Consider the following 21,072-nt stretch of genomic DNA (forward strand, 5'->3'; position numbering starts at 1 on the left):
GTAGGCGTCAGATAATGACATGCAATCAGATGGGCCGCAAGTCCAGAGAGGACAGGGATTGCTAAACAGACTGAAGTGAGACACCTAGTGGGCGATTTCGATAATAACATTACAATCATAAACAAGATCTTCAATTTTCCCCACAAAACTGTTTCCCTCAATCTGCTCAGCCATCCCTGCTCTGTATAAGGATGCCCTAAGGTCATGCTGCTTCAACATGATGGGGCCCCATGGAAATATTTCTCATATGATAATCCTGGTGATCTATTCAGCATTTCACAGCATTAGAGATGAGCGAAGTTACAGTGAATCGATTCTTCATAAACTTCTCGGCTCGGCATTTGCTGACTTTATCCTGCATAAATTAGTTCAGCTTTCAGGTGCTCTGGTGGGCTGGAGATTCTCTCCTAGGACTGTATCCACCTTTTCCAGCCCACCGGAGCACCTGAAAGCTGAATTCATTTATGCAGGCTAAAGTCAGCAACTGCCGAGCCGCAAAGTTTGTGACGAATCGAATCACTGTAACTTCACTCATCTCTACACAGGATACCTGTCATATCACATAAAAAGAATGCTTATATATGTCCCTCACTAGGTCATGCAGATTTTTTTTACATGTCTTTTTCTCTGTCTAGCTTCTGTATTTGACATCCACTGCTCAGGAAGGGGTGTGTCCTAGGCAAGCACTGAGCCTGCCCTCACTCACCATGCATTCACTTCCTACCTGAGTCTGCTGTGCTATGCTAGGTCTTGTCATCCAATCACTACAGGCTGCTCTGTAACCCTCTTCTCTATGTTTTCATGCTGTTGCCTGATAGGACAAGAGTGAGCACAGAGGAGTTCTAGTGCCGCCCTTACTTAGGCTGGGTTCACATCACGTTTTTGCCATACTGTTTTCAATCAGTTTTTCTAAAGAAAACCGTATGGCAAAAAAATCAGATGGAACAGTATGGGAAAAAGTAAACCATATGCGTTTTTATAACGTATACTGTTTTAAAAAGTGTATACAGTTCCGTTCGTTTTTATAAAAAAAATAAATAAATAAACATACGTTTTTAAAAATGTTGTCCATTTTAATTGGAGGGGTGTTGGGTGGGGACTTTAGGATGCAAATGCGCATGTGCAATGTAAAAACCGTAGACTGTTTCCCATATAGAATCGTATACATGTGGGTTTCCCATTGACGTCCATGTTAAAGGGGTACTCCGTTCCGGAGCTCCGCTCCCCAGCGTCCGAAAGCTATTGTTCTGAACGATGTGTGTGCGAGCTTCCGTGTTCAGGGTCGACCCTCGTGACATCACGTCCGCCCCCACATGACGTCACGCCAGCCCCCTCAACGAAAGTCTATGGGAAGGGTGCACGACGGCCATCACGCCCCCTTCCCATAGACTTTCGTTGAGGCGTGACATCACGAGTGGCGGTCCTGAACACAGAAGCCTGCACACACATCGTTCAGAACAATAACTTCCGGACGCTGGGGAGCGAAGCTCCGAAAGCAAGGGAAAGGAGTACCCCTTTAAAAAACGTATTCAGTTGCAGTACGGTTTTTAAACCGCAGACAAAATTGTAGTCAACCACAGTTTTGCCTCCGGTTTAAAAACCGCACTGCAACCGCATACGTTTTTTTTTAACATGGATGGACGTCAATGGGAAACGCACATGTATACAGTTCCATACAAGAAACATACGATTTTTACTTTGCACATGCGCACTTGCATCCTAAAGTCCCCACCCAACACCCCTCCCATTAAAAATGGACATTTTCAAAAACGCATGTTTTTTTAAAATAAAAAACGGACTGAACTGTATGCACTTTTAAAAACAGTATACGGTTTAAAAACGCATATGGTTTACTTTTTCCCATACTGTTCCATTTGTTTTTTTTGCCATACGGTTTTCTTTAGAAAAACTTATTGAAAGCAGTATGGCAAAGACATGGTGTGAACCCAGCCTTACTGGACTTTGTCCCTGCCTGTGCTTCAGCTTGGACAAAGATAATGCTGCAACCAGAGAGGATTATATTCTGGATAGTATGGGGACCCTTAGCCCCTCAAGGACGAAAGGCGTACAGGTCCCATTACTGTGGTTTGAAGCGTGCTCACGAGCTAGGCATACTTGGTGGGTCCCGGTTACTATGAGCAGCGAGGACCCGCGGTTAATGCCGGGCATCACCGATCAGGCCGATGCCTGGCATTAACCCTTTAGACGCCTCAATCAAAATTGATTGTGGCGTCTAAAATGCTGAGTTAACGGTGACGGTTAGCTCAGGGCAGCTGATCGGGACTTCCGCGGTGAAATCACGGGTCCCGATCAGCTGAGTGGATGGCAGGAGTGCCCTACCTGCCTCCTCGCCATCCATTCGGTACGCTGAGGCAGAACCGATAGCGCAGATCAATGCTATGCTGTGGCATAGCACGGTGTATACAATCAAAAGCTTGCATGGTATAGCCCACTATTTGGACAAAAAAAATTAATAAATAAAAAATGTATAAATAAATAAAAAAAAGTTTATTAAAGTTAAATTAACCCCTTCCCTAATAAAAGTTTGAATCATCTCTCTTTTCCCATTTTTTTTTTTAAATAAAATAATGTAATCAAAAATAAAGGATAAAAATAGTTAGGATAAACATAATCGTAAAAAAAAATACCTAAGTCCAAAATTGGGCAATTTGATCTCTTCATATAACATAATAAAATTAATAAAAAGCAATCAAAAAGTCCCATCAAAACAAAAATGGTACTGATAAAAACTACAGATCACGGCGTAGTAAAATAAAATAAAACCTACATAAATTGGATATCCTTGTGACCGTATGGACCTAAAGAATAAAGCAAAGATGTCATTTTTACAGAAAAGTGCACTGCGTAGAAACAGAAGCCCCCTAAAGTTACAAAATGGCGTTTTTTGTTTTTTTCCATTTCAGATAATTTAAAAATAACAAATAATTATACATTACAAATAAATTAGTTTGGTTCCGTTGTAGATTTTGTGGTGAAATATTTGATGTCATTACAAAGTACAATTGGTGATGCAAAAAACAAGCCCTTATATGGGTCTGTTGGTGCAAAATTGAAAGCGTTATGATTTTTAGAAGGGGAGGAGGAAAAAATGAAAGTACAAAAACAAAAATTTGCCGGGTCCTTAAGTCCTTTAGGGGCTAGTAGTCTTTTTTTATAATCCATGATTTCTCTAAAAAGATAACATTTTTTTATGATGTACAGTATATTAGAAAGGTTAATGTTTGTGAATCAAGCAGGGCAGACAATATTTGTGCAGCTGTCAGAAAAATGAGTGAGAAAACTACAAATATGAATGCAGCCGGCTCCCTGATGTCCACGTTTGACCTTTAGAGCCACTGCCTTGAGGCCATGTCTAATAAAGGCCTTAAAATACTGTTCTTTGTTTTATTTATCTTTAGGACAACACCAGCCGTGATCTTTTGGCAGTGGATTAACCAGTCTTTTAATGCCATTGTTAACTACACGAATCGAAGTGGAGATGCTCCCATCACTGGAAGGTAGGAGAATGTATAAAACGTGGCTGCGTGCCAACAGCCTCAGCCCACGCTGCTTTATTACTATGCCAATAGAGGTTTGGAGCCCAGCCATGTGCAGGAATGAAATGAGTGACCTTGTGTCAGGCACACACCATGCTGAAAAGATTGTTGGCAAAGCAAGCAACACATAGTATCTGATAAGCGTAGTGTTGTCATTTCTAATAAGGTTCTTCATCTGTAAAAAAAAATAATAATAATAATATATATATTTGTTTTAAATATATTAATATATATGTGTTTTTTTTTCACCATTCTGAAAAAATTGCTTTGATGGTGTAAATGACAAATGGCCTGCTGTGGGTTAGGTATTTCACAAGGTTTTTTCAACTGTTAATGTCTTATGTCAGTACAAAGATTTACTTCTGTATGTTAAGTCAGAGAAATACTCCATTTAAACACTCCTTAGGAATATTTAAGGCAGTTTTTCCCAACCTGGGTGCCTCCAGCTGTTGCAAAACTACAACCCCCAGCATGTCCAAACAGCATTTGGTTGTGCGGGCTTGCTAGGGGGTTGTAGTTTTGCAACAGCAGGACGTACCCTGGTGGGGAAACACTGACTTAGGTAGCAGCTTGACCTGCAAATTAATTTTAAATACTGACAGCAATAGATAGAGATCATGTACCTGCCTGTTGTGTCCTCATGGAAAAAAATATTTTGTGGGGGGTAAAGATTTAAAGGGAACCTGTCATCAGATTTTACCACACATAACACGTGGCAACGCGTGATATATATTTATATATCTATCTATTTTTATATATAATGCCCATATAATCTCACCCTGCCCAGGAGACGTTCCTGCCGGCAGCAATAGTAAGGATATGCCGTTTGAAAGGTGTCCCTGTTGACAGTCCGTGTCACCATTCTGCTCCCTAAGCAGATGGAGCAGAACAATGAAGCGGGCGGTGCCAGGGCTTTCAATCACGCTGAGTGGGCGTGATTACAGCTACAGCTGACTAGTTTAGTTTACAAGAGGATGGCTCCTGCCCAGGGGATTGCTTACAGGCCAGTGGGGACACCTTTTAATCGGCATATTGTTTCTGGCAGGAACTTCTTCTTGCCATGGTAAGTAAGAAGATCTTACCAAATATAATATATGGTAAAATATGATGACAGGTTCCCTTAAAAAATACTCCAAATGTTTTTCTCCTGTAATACATTTGCTAGAGACTGTTTTACTGGTCATGTTTTCCAGATGTAGCCAGTCATTATTCTGCCTGCATGTTCACCAATGTTTCAAGAGTTTTTGAATTCACCATAAACTATGTATTTTATTTTCCTTTGTTCACCAGAAGCATGTTCCTGAAACAGTGCTCATAGCTTTGCACATCATAAGGAATGGAATAACTACAATGTGTCCCCAGCCTGAGGAGAGGTGTACATTGATAGTACTACTTCTTCTAACCATTTTCTAACACCCTCATTGCATCCCTAATGTATTGTCCCCTGCAATTAATATTGTGTGGTCAGTAATAAGTTCCCTTCCTCCATACATCCTTCATTACTGCTTAGAGCCCCCTGTAATACAATAACATGGACATTATAGTCTTTATACTAAAATAGAATTACATAGTATTAAAAGAGGGGACTGCAATGGTATTACCCTTAAAATGAATTTCATATTATTTATTAGTTAAAAACTGATGCAGGTGTAAATTAAGGATTGTGATTGTGCTCTTACGGGTGTCTTACTCGCCCATGTGTGCTAAAGCTCCCTACAAAACCTTCTTCTTTTGGCCCCAGGGAGTATACCTTCAGAGAAGCTTGTTTTTTTAGTTTTCTGGAGTTGTATTTAAAACCATAGTCAGAGTATAAAAATGCCTTTAAAAGTACTTACCGTATGTACTCGAGTATAAGCCGACCCGAATATAAGCCGAGGCCCCTAATTTCATCATTTCACCCCAAAAATCCAGGAAAAGTTATTGACTCGACTATAAGCCTAGGGTGGGAAATACATCATCCCCCCCATGTAATCATCCAGACCCCCGTCATCCCCCCCCCCCCCTCATCATCACCGCCTGACAATCCCTTCATCAGTGGTCTTCAACCTGCGGACCTCCAGATGTTGCAAGACTACAACTCCCAGCATGCCCGGAGATGTAGTTTTGAAACCTCTGGAGGTCCGCATGTTGAAGACCACTGCGGCCTTAGTCATCATCCAGCTCCCCCCCCTTTGTTTTGTACTGACCTCCCCTCGGAGGGAAGTTAGAGTGAGCTGGTTGGGCCATCTATGCCCAGGGACCGTCCGGTGGGGATGGTTAGTCGTTGCGGGCTGTCAATTTTCACCGGGGGGCCCTCTTCTCCGCGCTTCGGGCCTGCCCCGGACTAGTGACTTTGCCTTGACGACGACGCACAGGGACGTTCATACACAACATCCCTGTGCGTCGCCATCAAGGCAACGTCACTAGTCTGGAGCGGAGAAGAGGGCCCCCCCAGTGAAAATGGACAGCCCGCAACGACAAACCATCCCCACTGGATGGTCCCTGCAGCATAGATGGCCTGGACCAGCTCACCCTAACTTCCCGCCGAGGGGAGATGAGTAGAAAACTAAAGGGGGGGGGGGGGTCTGGATGATGACGAAGGCCGCCTTGGTCTTCAACCTGCGGACCTCCAGAGGTTTCAAAACTACAACACCCAGCATGCCCGGACAGCCAATGGCTGTCCGGGCATGCTTGGAGTTGTAGTTTTGCAACCTCTGGAGGTTCGCAGGTTGAAGACCACTGAGAAGGGATTGACACTCGAGTATAAGCCGAGGGGGGCGTTTTCAGCACGTGCTTAAAAACTCTGCTTATACTGGGGCTGCAAAGGTATGCTGGAAGTTGTAGTTTCGCTGCAGACTTGCGATCACGGTTAGGGTCTATTCACACACACGGCAGAATTTCCGCTTGCAGAATTCTGCCTCAAATTAAAGCCCATAGACTTCTATGGGATTCCGCATTCCCATTCACACTTCAGAAATTCAGAAGTGTGAATGGGAGTGTGGCATCTCATAGAAGTCTATGGGCTTTAATTTGAGGCTGAATTCCGCAAGCGGAAATTCTGCCAAGTGAGTAGACCCTATTGTACCTTGTATGTTTGGCTTAAAGGGGTACTCCGGTGAAAACCTTTTTTCTTTTAAATCAACTGGTGGCAGGAAGTTAAACAAACATATTTGTAAATTATTTCTATTAAAAAATCTTAATCCTTCCAGTACTTATTAGCTGCTGAATGCTACAGAGGAAATTCCTTTCTTTTTGGAACACTGATGACATCACGAACACAGTGCTCTCTGCTGACATCTCTGTCCATTTTAGCAACCATGCATAGCAGATGTATGCAAAGGGCAGCATGGTGGCTCAGTGGTTATCACTGCTGCCTCGCAATGCTGGGGACTTGGGTTCAAATCCCACTAAGGACAACAATAAATAAAGCGTTATTATTACTATAATAACGTCAGCAGAGAGAACTGTGGTCGTGATGTCATCAGAGAGCATTCCAAAAAGAAAATAATTTCCTCTGTAGTATTCAGCAGCTAATAAGTACAGGAAGGATTATGATTTTTTTAATAGAAGTAATTTACAAATATGTTTAACTTTTTGCCACCAGTTGATTTAAAAGAAAAAAGGTTTTCACCGGAGTACCCCTTTAAAATCATCAACTCCAGTAAATATTTATACTATATGGACAAAAGTATTGGGACACCTACAGGATCTTGTAGAACCTCCCATTCTAAATCTGTAGACATTAATATGGAAATATTACAGTTACAGTGGGTCAAAAAAGTATTTAGTCAGCCACCAACTATGTAAGTTCTCCCACTTAAAATGAGGAGAGAGGCCTGTAATTTTCATCATAGATATACCTCAACTATAAGAGACATAAAGAGATTTTTTTTTTTAATAAAATCACATTGTCTGATTTTTAAAGAATCTATTTGCAAATTATGGTGAAAAATAAGTATTTGGTCAATAATAAAAGTTCATCTCAATACTTTATTTACCCTTTGTTGGCAATGACAGAGAGCAAACATTTTCTGTAAGTCTTCACAAGGTTGTCACACACTGTTGCTGGTATTTTGGCCCATTCCTCCATGCAGATCTCCTCTAGAGCAGTGATGTTTTGGGGCTGTCGCTGGGCTTTCAACTCCATTCAAAGGTTTTCTATGGGGTTGAGATATGGAGACTGGCTAGGCCACTCCATAACCTTGAAATGCTTCTTACGAAGCCTCTCCTTCATTGCCTGGGCGGTGTGTTTGGGATCGTTGTCATGCTGAAAGACCCAGCCAAGTTTCATCTTCAATGACCTTGCTGATGGAAGGAGGTTTTCACTCAAAATCTCACGATACATGGCCCCATTCTTTCTTTCCTTTACACAGATCAGTCGTTCTGGTCACGTAGCAGAAAAACAGCCCCAAAGCCTGATGTTTCCACCCCCATGCTTCACACTAGTTATGGTGTTCTTTGGATGCAACTCAGCATTCTTTCTCCTCCAAACATGACCAAAGATGGCAGGATGTGCTCAACCAAAAATGTCGATATGCATGTATGCATACAATGGAGGATGCCTGCAAAGAACTAAAAGTACCACAATGGCATCCTACACCAGATGGAGGTGTGGATGTGTAACATATGTTAATACAAAACTACAAAAAGTACAAAAATACGTGCACTACTGTCGTAGATGTAAATAACATTGACTAACCCTCAAAACTGATGTAAAATTGAGACATTCGCCGGTATATCCTTATATGAAGGACACACCGGAGCCCGCACACCAACGCCAAGGTTTCTAAAGTGCTGTTGTAATGGCCCACTGGCCCCTGGTTGTGCTTATCATGCCCAGGTAGGTTTAGTGTTAGGTCCCGTGCCACTTCAGAAACCTTGGTGTTGGTGTGCGGGCTCCAGTGTGTTCTTCATTTAATGATATATGCCCTTATATGGGTCTGTAGGTGCAAAATTGAAAGTGTTATTGATTTTTAGAAGGGAAGGAGGAAAAATGCAAAAACGAAAATTGCAGAGTTCCTAAGGGGTTAAAGAAGAAGTTGCAGGTCTGTGAGAGCCAGAAATCTTACTTGTTTGTAGGTGACCAAATACTTATTTTCCACCATAATTAGCAAATAAATTCTTTAAAAATCAGACAATGTGATTTTATGGATTTTTTTCTCTCTCATTATGTCTAGAGATGAGCGAACTTACAGTAAATTCGATTCGTCACGAACTTCTCGGCTCGGCAGTTGATGGCTTTTCCTGCGTAAATTAGTTCAGCCTTCAGGTGCTCCGGTGGGCTGGAAAAGGTGGATACATTCCTAGGAAAGAGTCTCCTAGGACTGTATCCACCTTTTCCAGCCCACCGGAGCACCGGAAAGCTGAACTAATTTATGCAGGAAAATCATCAACTGCCGAGCCGAGAAGTTCGTGACGAATCGAATTTACTGTAAGTTTGCTCATCTCTAATTATGTCTCTCATAGTTGAGGTATACCTATGATGAAAATTACAGGCCTCTCTCATCTTTTTAAGTGGGAGAACTTGCACAATTGGTGGCTGACTAAATACTTTTTTGCCCCACGGTATAATAGCCTTCTCTCTTCTGGGAAGAAGTTATACAAGATTTTGGAGGTGTCTGTAGAAGTTTTTGCCCATTTATCCAGAAGGGCATTTCTGAGGTCAGACGCTGATGCTGGACAAGTGTTTGATGGAGTTAAAGGGGTACTCCACCCTCCCATAGACTTGCATTGAGGGGGCGTGACCGTGACATCACGAGCCTCCGCCCATCGTCAGTCATCGCTCCGTGCACCGGATGTCTTGGGTGCCGCAGTGGCGGGGCCCCCACGATCAGACATCTTTCCCCCTATCCTTTGGATAGGGGATAAGATGTCTGGGGGCTGAGTACCCCTTTAAGTCAAGATATTCTACACCATCCTCATCCAGCCTCGTATTTTTAGACCTTGCTTTTGTGCACTCACAGAAAAGGCCCTTTCCCAAACTCTTCCCAAGAAACTGTAAGCATACAATTGTCCAAAATGTCTTGCACCCCCACCCAATTTTCTTCTGCTTCGGTCAGCTGTGATTGATAGGCTGCCATTTATACATGTAGTTATTGCTGACACTGCCGTGGGATACGTTTCCTTCCTGATGGCAGCAAACTTAGGAGTCCATTGTGTTCTTTGAGGCTGTTTGCCAAAAGTCAAAATATTGCTTTGCGCTAATAGGAGTATTCCTGTTCCTACTTGGGCAGCTTTAATCCACAGGCTATGGGCAGTGCCAATACAGAATTGATGCAGGATTGTAAAGGTTCTGTTTGTTTCACAATTGCACCAAATCCATCTTCAGACGCCACACTCAGGCAGTGACTGTTTTTAACATAGTGCTTTTACAATCTAAGTGTCACCTTCACTTTCATTAGTGACATTTGTTGACATGGTTTCATGCTTTTCCTGTGCATTTGCAAACCTTTTTACCTCTTGTTGTTTTAGCCAACTGGGAACAGCTTATGTTTCTGCCACCACAGGTGCTGTTGCCACAGCTCTAGGACTTAACGCACTAACCAAGGTACTTCATGTCTTCCTACTTATATTGTGCCTTAAATGACTGCACTTACTAATAACCCATTTCATCCCCACTTCTAACATTTCACGTCTATAAGGTGACGTTAGATACGGGTAACCTAAATATGGACAGTAACAACTGTTAAAATTATCAATATGCTTAAAAGATTACTCCAGAGAGCAAAACATTTTTTGAAATTAACTGGTTCCAGAAAAATATACAGATTTGTAAAATTAAGCCTTCCAGTAGTTATCAGCTGCAGAGTGTCCTGGAGAAAGTGGTGTAGCCTTTCCAGTCAGACTTGGTGCTCTTTTTGCTGCCACTTCTGTCTGTGTCAGGATTTGTCTAGGAGTTTGCTATGGGGATTTGCTCTGGACAGTACCTAGCAGCAGAGAGACCACCATGTCTGACTGGAAAGACTACATAACTTCCTCCAGGGCATACAGCAGCTGATACTTATTTGAAGACTTGATTTTATTTTTTATTTATTTAAAAAAAAAAAGTAATTTAGAAATCTGTGTAATTTTCTGGCACCAGTTGATTTGAAAAGATTTTTTTTGTCTCCGGAGTACCCCTTTAACTCTGATCTGTAATGCTGGATCCTTTTAGATCAAGCAACAATACATGTGTATATCAATTGGGATTGTAGAACACCTGATTTGTCTTATGTTTTTATGCAGTTTTTCATGTAAGTAGGTATTATTTTCCTTTCTGTAAGTGCTAAAAATATAAGTAGTCTAAAGTTCGCCATACACTTTCAGTAACTGTCCGATGAATGCTCATTCAGTCAACAGTCATCTCTCCCAATCTCTTCACAGCCGAACATTCATGCTTTCGCTTAGGGAAGGTGTAGGCTGCAGTCACAACTCTGGTGTCGGCTTATCCCTCCACACACAAAAAAAAAAAAATTGTCTCCCGACACCATCTGTTGGTGGAGAGTTGGGAGGCTGCCGAACACTTTAGAGAGATGGCCAAACCCAACAAAATCGGCAGATTAGACCAACCTTCTGCCGATTTTGTTGGGTTTGGCCGTCTCTCTAAAGTGTTCGGCAGCCTCCCAGCTCTCCTTTATATAATTTGTAGAGGATCTTTATGACATTTTACATTGTAATAGGAAACCCCTGAAAGGAAATAAAATCTGACCATGTCTAGTCAGTGACTGAAACAAAGTTACAGCACAGTGAATCCCAGTGGCATTGTGTCATGGCATATATGAGTAACATTAAAGGGGTACTCCACCCCTAGACATCTTATCCCATATCCAAAGGATAGGGGATAAGATGTCTGATCGCTGGGATTCCGCCACTGTGTACCCCTACGATCTCCGTGCTGCACGCGGCGTTCGTTTAGAGCATCAGGTTCAGCGCCGGAGCCTCGTGACGTCACGTCCGTGCTCCGCTCGTAACGTCACAGCCATGCACCCTCAATGCAAGTCTATGGGAGGGGGGGGTGACGGCCATGACGTCACAAGCCTCCGCCCCGGATCACCAGTTATCCGGCCACCGGATGTCTGGGGTGCCACAGCCGAGATCGCGGGGGTCCCGCCGCTGGATAGGGGATAAGATGTCTAGGGGCAGAGTACCCCTTTAACCATGTTAAAATTATTAGAGGTGCTTTGTAGAAGAGGAACTTTGAGCTAAGAAAATACCAGATGTTAGACTAGTATTCTGCCATTCAGGAGTCTTATAAAGCTGGGGAAGTACTGTGAGCTCTATACTAAGACTCCTGAATGGCAGAATACTAGTGTGACATCTGGTTCTTCTCTTCATGTCTCCCTTCCAAGCAGAACATGGGATGTTTGCAGCCTCCTCTTATTGGCCTAGGTCTTGCGATGCAGGGGGTGTTATCCACCTGCTGTCTGCGGCAAGTGCGGCGGTAATGCCAACTAGAGTGTATGCAGGTCCAGGTATTTGATAAGCTATCAGGGACATTTGCAAATGTCCAGTATCTGTGCCGATACAGATACGGGACATCCCCAGTTTAGAGTAATTGTATATACTTCATAGGGAAATATGATCTGAGGTTGAAGGGAGACAAATGTTTCTCTTTTTAGTCATCATGCAGGTTTGGATTCTTTTTACAGGCTTCTATTGAGGTACTACTTTTGAAGTTCCTTCAGTTGTTTCGAGACTGCTTGTGTGTGGGTTCACAATGTAACTTATGTGCCTTAAAGGGGTTGTCCCACCTTGTTACTTACAGGTTTTCCGGCCAGCTCCTGCCTGTTTGCAGCCACTGGAGGTGTTCAGAATAGCAGAAAGCAGCCAAAGTAGGGAAGCTACGCAATTTGTGTAACTCCTATTGACTTTATTAGGAGTTGTGCAAATGGCAAAGCTTTGGGGGCTCCTCTGTTCATGTTACTTCAAGAGCAACAATGTGACAAAAATTGTAATAATAATACATATTTAGGATGTAGAATTAGGGCTCATTCACACGGCAGAATTTTCGGTTGGGGAAATTCTGTTTATAAACCGATGCAGCAGCCTCCCATTGTTTTCAAACGGATTCTGCTCCACCATTTCACATTCCATTGTGTATAACAGGATTATGCCAAAGAACTACAAGGAGTTTGGCTGACAGGTATAGCATTTTACATCTGACTGAGGACCTAATGAAAATTTTTTGGTATTTCTTTAGCACGTTTCACCACTAATAGGAAGATTTGTCCCTTTTGCTGCCGTTGCTGCTGCTAACTGTATCAACATCCCATTAATGAGACAACGGTAAGATACATCGTTTTCTACACTTAAAAATATTACTCAAGGAGATTTTTGTACTGTATCAAAAGATGGTTCATATGTTCCTTTAGTCACAAGAAGCCCATACTTTGGGGCAGCCTAGCAGGAAATGGCAGATTAAAGGGATTGTCTAGTATCGAAAACCCAAAACCCATTTTCTTATACCCAATTAACCCCTTAATAACCACGGACGTAAATGTACGTTCTGTACATGACCGCGAGCATTGGAGCCGTGCTCACACCATGCACTGCAGGTTCCGCCGGTAATGGCGGACATCAGCGATTGTGCTGATGTCCGCTCTAACCCCTCAGATGCTGTGATCAATACAGATCACGGCATCTGCGACAATACGCACGTTTAAATAGATGATTGGATCGCCCACAGCGATCCGATCATCTAAAATGGCGGCCGGAGGTCCCCTCACCTGCCTCCAGCCATCTCCTGGGGTCTTCTGCTCTGGTCTGAGATCAAGCAGACCAGAGCAGAAGATCAGTGATAATACTGATCAGTGCTATGCCCTATGCATAGCACTGAACAGTATTTGCAATCAAGTGATTGCTATAGATAGTCTCCTATGGGGACATAAAAAGTCTAAAACGAAAAAGTAAAAAAAAAATAGAAAAATCCCCTCCCCCAATAAAAATGGAAATTATCCCTTTTTTACATTTTACCCCCAAAAAGCGTAAAAAAAAAAAAAAATACATATTTGGTATCGCAGAATGGGTAAATGTCCGATCTATCAAAATATAATGTTAATGATCCTGTACAGTGAACGGCGTAAACATAAAAATGTTTTTAAAAACTCCAAAACTGTTGCTTTTTTGTCACATTTTATTCCCCCAAAAATTTATAAAAAGTGATTTAAAAGTTCCATATATGCAAATGTGGTATCAATAAAAACTACAGATCATGGCGCAAAAAAGGAGCCCCCATACCGCCCCATATCTGGAAAAATGAAAAAGCTATAGGTGGTCAAATTAGGGTGATTTTAAACATACTTATTTTGTACAAAAAGTTTGAGATTTTTTTTTTTAAGCGGTAGAATAATAGAAAAGTATGTGAAGATGGGTATCCTTTCAATAGTATTGACCCACAGAATAAAGAACACGTCATTTTTACCGTAAACTGTACAGTGTGAAAACGAAACCCTGCAAAATGTGCAAAATTGTGGTTTTCATTTTAAATTTCCTACCTAAAAAAAATATTTTTTGGGGTTCGCCATACATTTTATGGTAAAATTGTATCATTACAAAGTACAATAGGTCACGCAAAAAACAAGTCCTTATATGGGTCTGTTGATGGAAATATAAAAGAGTTATGTATTATAGAAGGCAAGGAGGAAAAAAATGAGAACGCCAAAATAAAATTGGCCTGGTCCTTAAAGGAGAACTCCAGAACATAAAAATTGTCCCCCATAGTGCCGGCAGTAAAAAAAAAAAAAAAGAAAGATAGGGATTGACTGATATCGTTTTTTTAGGGCCGATAATCGGTGGAGGTTAGGGCCGATAACTTATACAGATATTCCGGTATAAGTTATCGGCTGTTTATCCCCCCGCGACAACGCAGCAGATCATTGATTTAAAGCGGGCGCTTTAAATCAATGCACTGCAGTGGCTTTTGCGGTGCCATAGACCGCCGCCGCCACCCGCTACTCTCCCCCTGCCTGTCCGGGGTCCTGAGTGCATCGCACCCCCTACCACTCCGGCCCCATTGCCTACCCCATCCCCGGTTTTATAATTACCTGTGCCCGGGGTCCACTCTACGTCTGGCTCCGGTGGCGTCGTCCTGAACTGTCACTGTGCGCACTGACGGTGACGTCACGTCGCGCACGTCACTCTTCATTGCGCACAACGTAACGCAGGACGCAGCAGGAGCCAGAAGTAGCATGGCCCCGGAGAACAGGTAATAATAAAACCGGGGATGGGGGAGGCAATGTGGCCGGAGCGGTGCGGTGGGGGGTGCGACGCGTCGGGGGGGGGGTGGGGGTGGTTGTCTCGTTTGCGGTGGGGGGGGGGGGGGGGGGGTGCATTGTCGGCTTATCGGCAAGGTAATTGCCGATACCGACAATGCCCAAAATCGTGATTATCAGCCGATAATATTGGCCAAGCCGATAATTGGTCGATCCCTAATGTACATACCTTCCTCCACTCCCCCGGGGCCTCCAGTAAACGGCTCCGGTCTCCGCCGTGATCCACTTCCTGGTTGCCGGTGGTTGGATGAATCAGCCAATCACCAGCCGTAGCGCAGTCCGACTTGGCCGGCGATAGGCTGAGCGGCAGTGTGACGTTTTCGGCCCCGGGTGCCGGTGTAGTGAAGAATTTTGTGTCCTGAAGCGTTTTCACACTGCCGCTCAGCCTAACGCTGGCCGAGTCGGACTGCGCTGCGGCTGGTGATTGGCTGATTCATCCGACCACCGGCAACCAGGAAGTGGATCGCGGCGGAGACCGGAGCCGGTTACCGGAGGCCCCGGGGCAGTGGAGGAAGGTATGTACATCTTTAATTTTTTAATGCCGGCAGTATGGGCGACAATTTTTATATTCCGGAGTTCTCCTTTAAGGTCAAAATGGGCTTGGTCCTTAAAGGGTTACTCCGCTACCCATCGTCCGGAACATTGAGTTCCGAACGCAGTGTGCGGGCTTCCGTGTTCACGCCCGCCCCCTCGTGACATCACGCCCCGTCACATGACATCACGCCCCGCCCCCTCAATGTAAGTCTATGGGAGGGGGCGTGACAGCCGTTGTGCCCCCTTCCCATAGACTTTCATTGAGGGGGCAGGCATGAACACGTAAGCCTGTACAAAGCGTTCAGAACTCAATGTTCCGGGACACTGGGGAGCGGAGTAACCCTTTAAGGGGATAAGGAATTCTGACTTAATAGAGGATGATCCTCTGATCAGGATTCTCGTTTCTTGGTCAGAATAGAGAGTGGATACAAAGAGGATACCTCACTCTGGAGGACTTGCCCTAACCTAACGCTATCTGCCAGATTTTCACACAAATTACGGTTTATTGTTGGGGTCCCAGCATGGGGACACTTTTTTTTTATCTGCTTATAGTCAAGAGACCCTTATTTTTCAAATAACCCCATAAATGATCACTGTTCAGCTACCTTGAGGCTCCATATAATTTTAAATAATACAACATAAGAATTTTGGGATTTCAGCTCCCTATACCTTTAGTTCTTGGAGAGGATTTAGGCAGTGACCCCCCCCCCCCCCCCCCCCACCACACACACACACACACCTCCTTTCTCCCTTCAGAACACATGAAATTTCACATGTATGGAGTGATCAGGAGAGATAGCTGTCAGACATGCATACTGTTAATTGCATAGCTTTCTTTTGTGTCTATGTTGTTACGGCACAAGTGCAAGACCTCAGTGTAGGATTAAGCTACGTCACTGAAGGGGAGGTTTATGAATTTACATAAAGAGATATTCTTACTGGAACTGTCAGGTGGGGGGCAGTGTAGTGTAGTGTGGTGTATACTTATAGTGCGGGTGGCGCTGAGGACTATGGTACTCACCGTTGACTGATTAATGCCTCCGTTCCTTTGATATTCCCAGACATTTTTTATATGAAATGAAAGAGCTCGGTGCTCCCAAGCGCTGTGTACACGGTCACGTCCATCCAATATTCTGATAGTTACGCCTTTTCCCCGATGCTGATCCTCCTCCCCTTACTTCATATCGCCTGTGGCCGCTGCTGTGCATGCGCAATCACTGGTGACCGGCAATATGAAGTGAAATTGCTCTGCTTGCAAAAGAGATTTCACAGTGAGGAGAGGGATCTAGATGCAGAGTGAAGGATTTGCAATGGAGAAGAATCGGTACAGAGGAGAAGGCCTTACTATGAGGGCTTGGGAGCGCCCTGCTTGCGCCAAGCTCCTTAATTTGCGTATCCAGAAAACCAGGAGGAATGAAGGCATTAATCAACAAACGGAAAGGACCATTGATCAAGTGTCATCCGCACTACAAGCCTATACCAACAGGTTAATGTGGGTGATGCTTATGACAGATTCCTTTTAAGGGTCTATTCACACGTACCGTATTCTGCACAGATTTGATGCACAGGATTTGAAGCTGTATTCGGTCATTTAATTTACAAATCTGTAGCAGAAAATCCTGCGCATCATATCTGCGCAGAATACTGTATGTGTGAATACACTATTAGAAGGATTTGTGCATTAAATGGAAAGCTGACAGCTTGTTCACTTGTCAGCTTTAAATTTATTGGTAAAGTAATTGCAGAGTTCTGGGTTTTTATAAATCCGTTCCTATTGCGCTCCTGTGTGCAATGGAGATGGGGAGCCAGCTCTCTGAGCTCCCCTGCCTCCCCAACATTCACTGCCTGGCCCGCCCCAATGATGAATTTGCAAATGGGTGAGAGCTGCTGCCTTTCAGATGCAGTGAGGCAGCGGAGCCTATGCTCTGTTCACAGAGCAGAGCGATCACCATCCCAGAGGCTCTCACATCCTAGTGACGTGAGAGTAAAGATGTTTGAATATTCATAATGAGGTTGGCCAGTTGGTGAATATTGAGGAGGCAAGGGAGCTTGGCAAGCTGGCTCCCTGCCTCCATTGCTCACAGGAGCACAACAGGAACAGATATATAAACACCCAGAACTCTGCAAGTACTTCACCAATAAATGTGAAAGCTTGTTCCCCCACACTTAACCCTATGTACTGTGTTATAGTGAGGGCGAACAAGCTGTCTGTTTCTCTTTTAAAGTTTTAAGATTAGAAGAAAAAAAATATATATTTTTTCTTACTTCTATAAACAATCCCTTTCCTGTCCATGAGTTGGGGCTGGTTTTGCAGCTTACCCATTTTATGTAAGCAGCTTTGTTCCTTTGGTTGTTAGCACTTGGCTGCTTACAACAAGTCTACATGTAACAGTACCTGTTCACAATAAGGGGGAATTTATCAAAAGTGGAGCAGATTCCCAAAGAAACCCATCATTTTCCAGCTTTCATAAGCTGCTTTTAAAATGTAAGCATGGGTAACTATTTCACTTTAAAAGAACCGTAGTGGTGCTTGTGTGGTCCCGATGGTATGCACTGTATGACTGCTTTAGCACTTTGTTATGGTTTCACTTTAAACTGAAACACTATATGGCCATATTCATAACATATTTTTGTATTACATGTTGCAGGGAATTGAAATATGGTATCCCTGTCACAGATGAAAATGGAAACCGCATTGGAGAGTCTGCGAATGCTGCTAAACAAGCCATCACTCAGGTGGTGGTCTCTAGGATCCTTATGGCTGCTCCCGGCATGGGTGTGTATGGCATGAACACACTACTGATGTCTGTAAATAGCCAATTCTTTAGTCCATACTAAGGGGAAATAACTGAAAAGGGGTAGGGTGGGGTGGGAATTGTTTTTTACATTTTCTGTACAGCTGAGTAATATGCAGGGGTAGTTGTTGCTCCCTGTAGGGGAAATATCCAAGGAATGTTAATTCATATGGTTTTCTTCATTTACAGCAATTCCTCCATTTATAATGAACAGCTTGGAAAAGAAGGCTTTCCTCAAGGTAATGGTAGCAGTACGTTCTATCTACAAAAGTAGTTTCATGCTTGTCGGTCTACTTGTCTCACTCAGATTTGCTATTGTTTTTTATATTCAGCGTTTTCCTTGGATGAATGCCCCAATACAAGTAGGATTAGTGGGATTCTGGTAAGTGTTTCTTGTATTTTAATCATGGTATAAAGGCTTCTATTGTTTGGATTTATTGGGGAAGATAGGGGTTGACAGAAGGGTGGGAAGAGGATACAGGTGACAAAATATTGTCCCTCCCTTTTTATACTCCCATCTTTGCCATTATATAACTATATCATGATATTTAATTCTTAAAGTTTCACTTTATGCACATTCCTGGGTTTGATCAACTAGAGGCAATTTCTTTTTACCGCTTGAAGATTTAAGTTATTCTTTTTTTCCTCTTTTGTAGCTTGGTTTTTGCAACACCACTTTGCTGTGCATTATTTCCCCAGAAAAGGTAAGAGTCATTTTAAACACTTTTTCTTGAAGTTACTTGAATAAGCTTTAGTCACCAGAGGCAGTATATATGATGTAAAGAACGATGCTGAATGCAGTGTTTTTTGATACTGTCCTAAAGGCGGAAAACACTGTTAATAAATGCAGGTCCGGGAATTCAACATGGTTTCCGTTATAAATGGGAAGCAGGGAAGACGTGTGATAACAATTTTATAGGGGATGTCAAGTATTCGTAAAATATGGCTTCTTTCTACCAGAATCAGCTCCACACCTGTGCACAGATTGGCAGGCATTTATCATTGTAGGTGTAAGTGAAGCATTTTTCTACACCTTTTTTGTGTGTGCTGGTAATGTGTAGAAGCACCAGATTTATTAAATGGTCACAGAGAATTTGATAAATTTTGTGCAGGTCACATTATCTGAAATTTCTCTCTTCACAAAAAGCTAAGTCTGGGCTGGTGTAGTTTTAGACACTTTTCAGTGGCTTTGCACCATTTTTGCGCCTTTTCACAAAAAAGGCACAGTATATTAAACCCTTCCATATCATGTGTATTTCCAAAATCAGTGGATTGCCACTCAGAATCAGCAGAAATGTGTAAACCAAAAGGTGCAAAAAAGGCACAAATAGACCCTGCTTGTGCCTTTTTCTTAACACAAAAAACAGTCTAAAGACAATGATAAATGTCGGCCTGTGTATCATTGCAGTTCAGTCTCCTTTACAACCAGACACAGACCATTGCCAAGTATGGTGCGGCTTCTGAAAGAAAGCAGCCAAGTTTTTCTAATTTGGGAAAACATCTGGCCATAAACCTATGACAAACATTCAATTCTTTGGAAAAAGAGCACTTTGTTGAAGTATAGCCAAAAAAAATACTACAGGCTAGCAAGGTAATGCACAGTTGAATGCAAATGTAGGTTGTGCACTGCACAAAGATGTGTTTTGGCTACAATCTGACTGTGTTCTTCTGTCCCCCTAGTGAGGCTTTAACTTTCGACCACAGATACTTCAGTCTGTATATGTTTTACTGGCCTTTGTATACTAAGATTTGATCAAAGAATCAGTAGACTCTGACACACCCATCAACTTGGCAGCTTGGCTCACAGATGCCCACAACCATGGCGAATATAAACAATCATTACCCTTTGTTTATTTGTTTTAGATGTGTAATGTGTCCGACCTGACAGAGTTCCAAAGGATATTGTTGGGAATTGTTGGCGTTCGCCATGGTAGGAACATCTGTGGCACATTACTGATCTTAAAGGGGTAGTTCGGCAAAAGACAACTTATTACCTATCCACAGTATATAGAGGATAAGTGTTTGATCAAGGGGGAAGGAGAGAGGAGCATGTCCTACAGTGGGCGCACATGCCATTTATGCTGTATGGGAGCACCGAAGAGACCTGAGAGCCTCTTTAAGGCTCCTTTCACACTATAGAAGTTCACCCGTTATAAATGCCCGTTTGAAAAGCCATTTTAAACGTGCGTTAAACAACCCCATTCAAGTCTATGGTGTTTTTATATTACACGTTATGGCCAGTTATAGCCCGTCATGAATAACGAATGTTATTTGTGACGGGAGAAATAACGTGACATGCACAAATCTTTTGCCCGTCACAAGAAACGTGTAAATTAATGTCTGTTATTTATAACATTGAAGTCTATGGCTGACATGCGTTAGAAAATACACCCATTAATGCCCGTTATAATAAAGTCCTTAGTTTTACGGAGCATGCTCAGAAGAGGTGACATCAGCAGACTCCTGCAGTGCTGAGGGACTACTACTATTCCCATCATGGAACAGACTTGTTTCCATGATGGGAGTAGTAATTCCCTAGCTGCGGAAGTCTGCAGCCAGCTGGGGAGGCTACATTAGTGTTTGTACTACTACCCCCATCATGGAACAGAGTCTGTTCCATGATGGGGGTTGTAGTACAGAGGCTGAGTGATTTATCGCACCGGGTTTCACTTTTGAGACCTGATGCGATCTGAAGTTATTAAGCAGGGGAGCGAGCGGCAAGCTCCGTAACCCTGTGATGTATCAGTTTGTTTTAACTTTCATTTTTGAATCCCCCGCGGGGAGCCCTGAATGGCCGGTACCGAGGAGCCAATCAGGGCTCTCAGCGGGAGATTTAAAAATTAACATTGTGAGTAGCAGGGGAGCCATATCTATATTAAAAGTGCTGTGGGGGGGGGGGGCAAGATATACAACGCTGCAGGGGGGGCAGACATATAGCCTATATATCTAGCCCCCCAG

General features: G+C 43.1%; 1 protein-coding gene across 2 annotated transcripts in view; it reads left to right on the plus strand.

Annotated features, from left to right (window-relative positions):
• LOC130369512 (sideroflexin-1) overlaps positions 1–21,072 on the plus strand; it is a 49,925-nt gene that overhangs the window by 20,076 nt on the left and 8,777 nt on the right. For both annotated transcript variants that reach the window (XM_056574863.1, XM_056574862.1), the window contains exons 4-10: positions 3,420–3,518; positions 10,008–10,083; positions 12,715–12,800; positions 17,968–18,095; positions 18,304–18,353; positions 18,447–18,496; positions 18,771–18,818. In XM_056574863.1, coding sequence (XP_056430838.1) covers positions 3,420–3,518; positions 10,008–10,083; positions 12,715–12,800; positions 17,968–18,095; positions 18,304–18,353; positions 18,447–18,496; positions 18,771–18,818 — 537 coding nt within the window. The remainder of the gene's footprint in view (positions 1–3,419; positions 3,519–10,007; positions 10,084–12,714; positions 12,801–17,967; positions 18,096–18,303; positions 18,354–18,446; positions 18,497–18,770; positions 18,819–21,072) is intronic.

The sequence above is a fragment of the Hyla sarda genome, chromosome 4, assembly GCF_029499605.1.
Source record: "Hyla sarda isolate aHylSar1 chromosome 4, aHylSar1.hap1, whole genome shotgun sequence".
In the NCBI taxonomy this organism is placed as follows: domain Eukaryota; kingdom Metazoa; phylum Chordata; class Amphibia; order Anura; family Hylidae; genus Hyla; species Hyla sarda.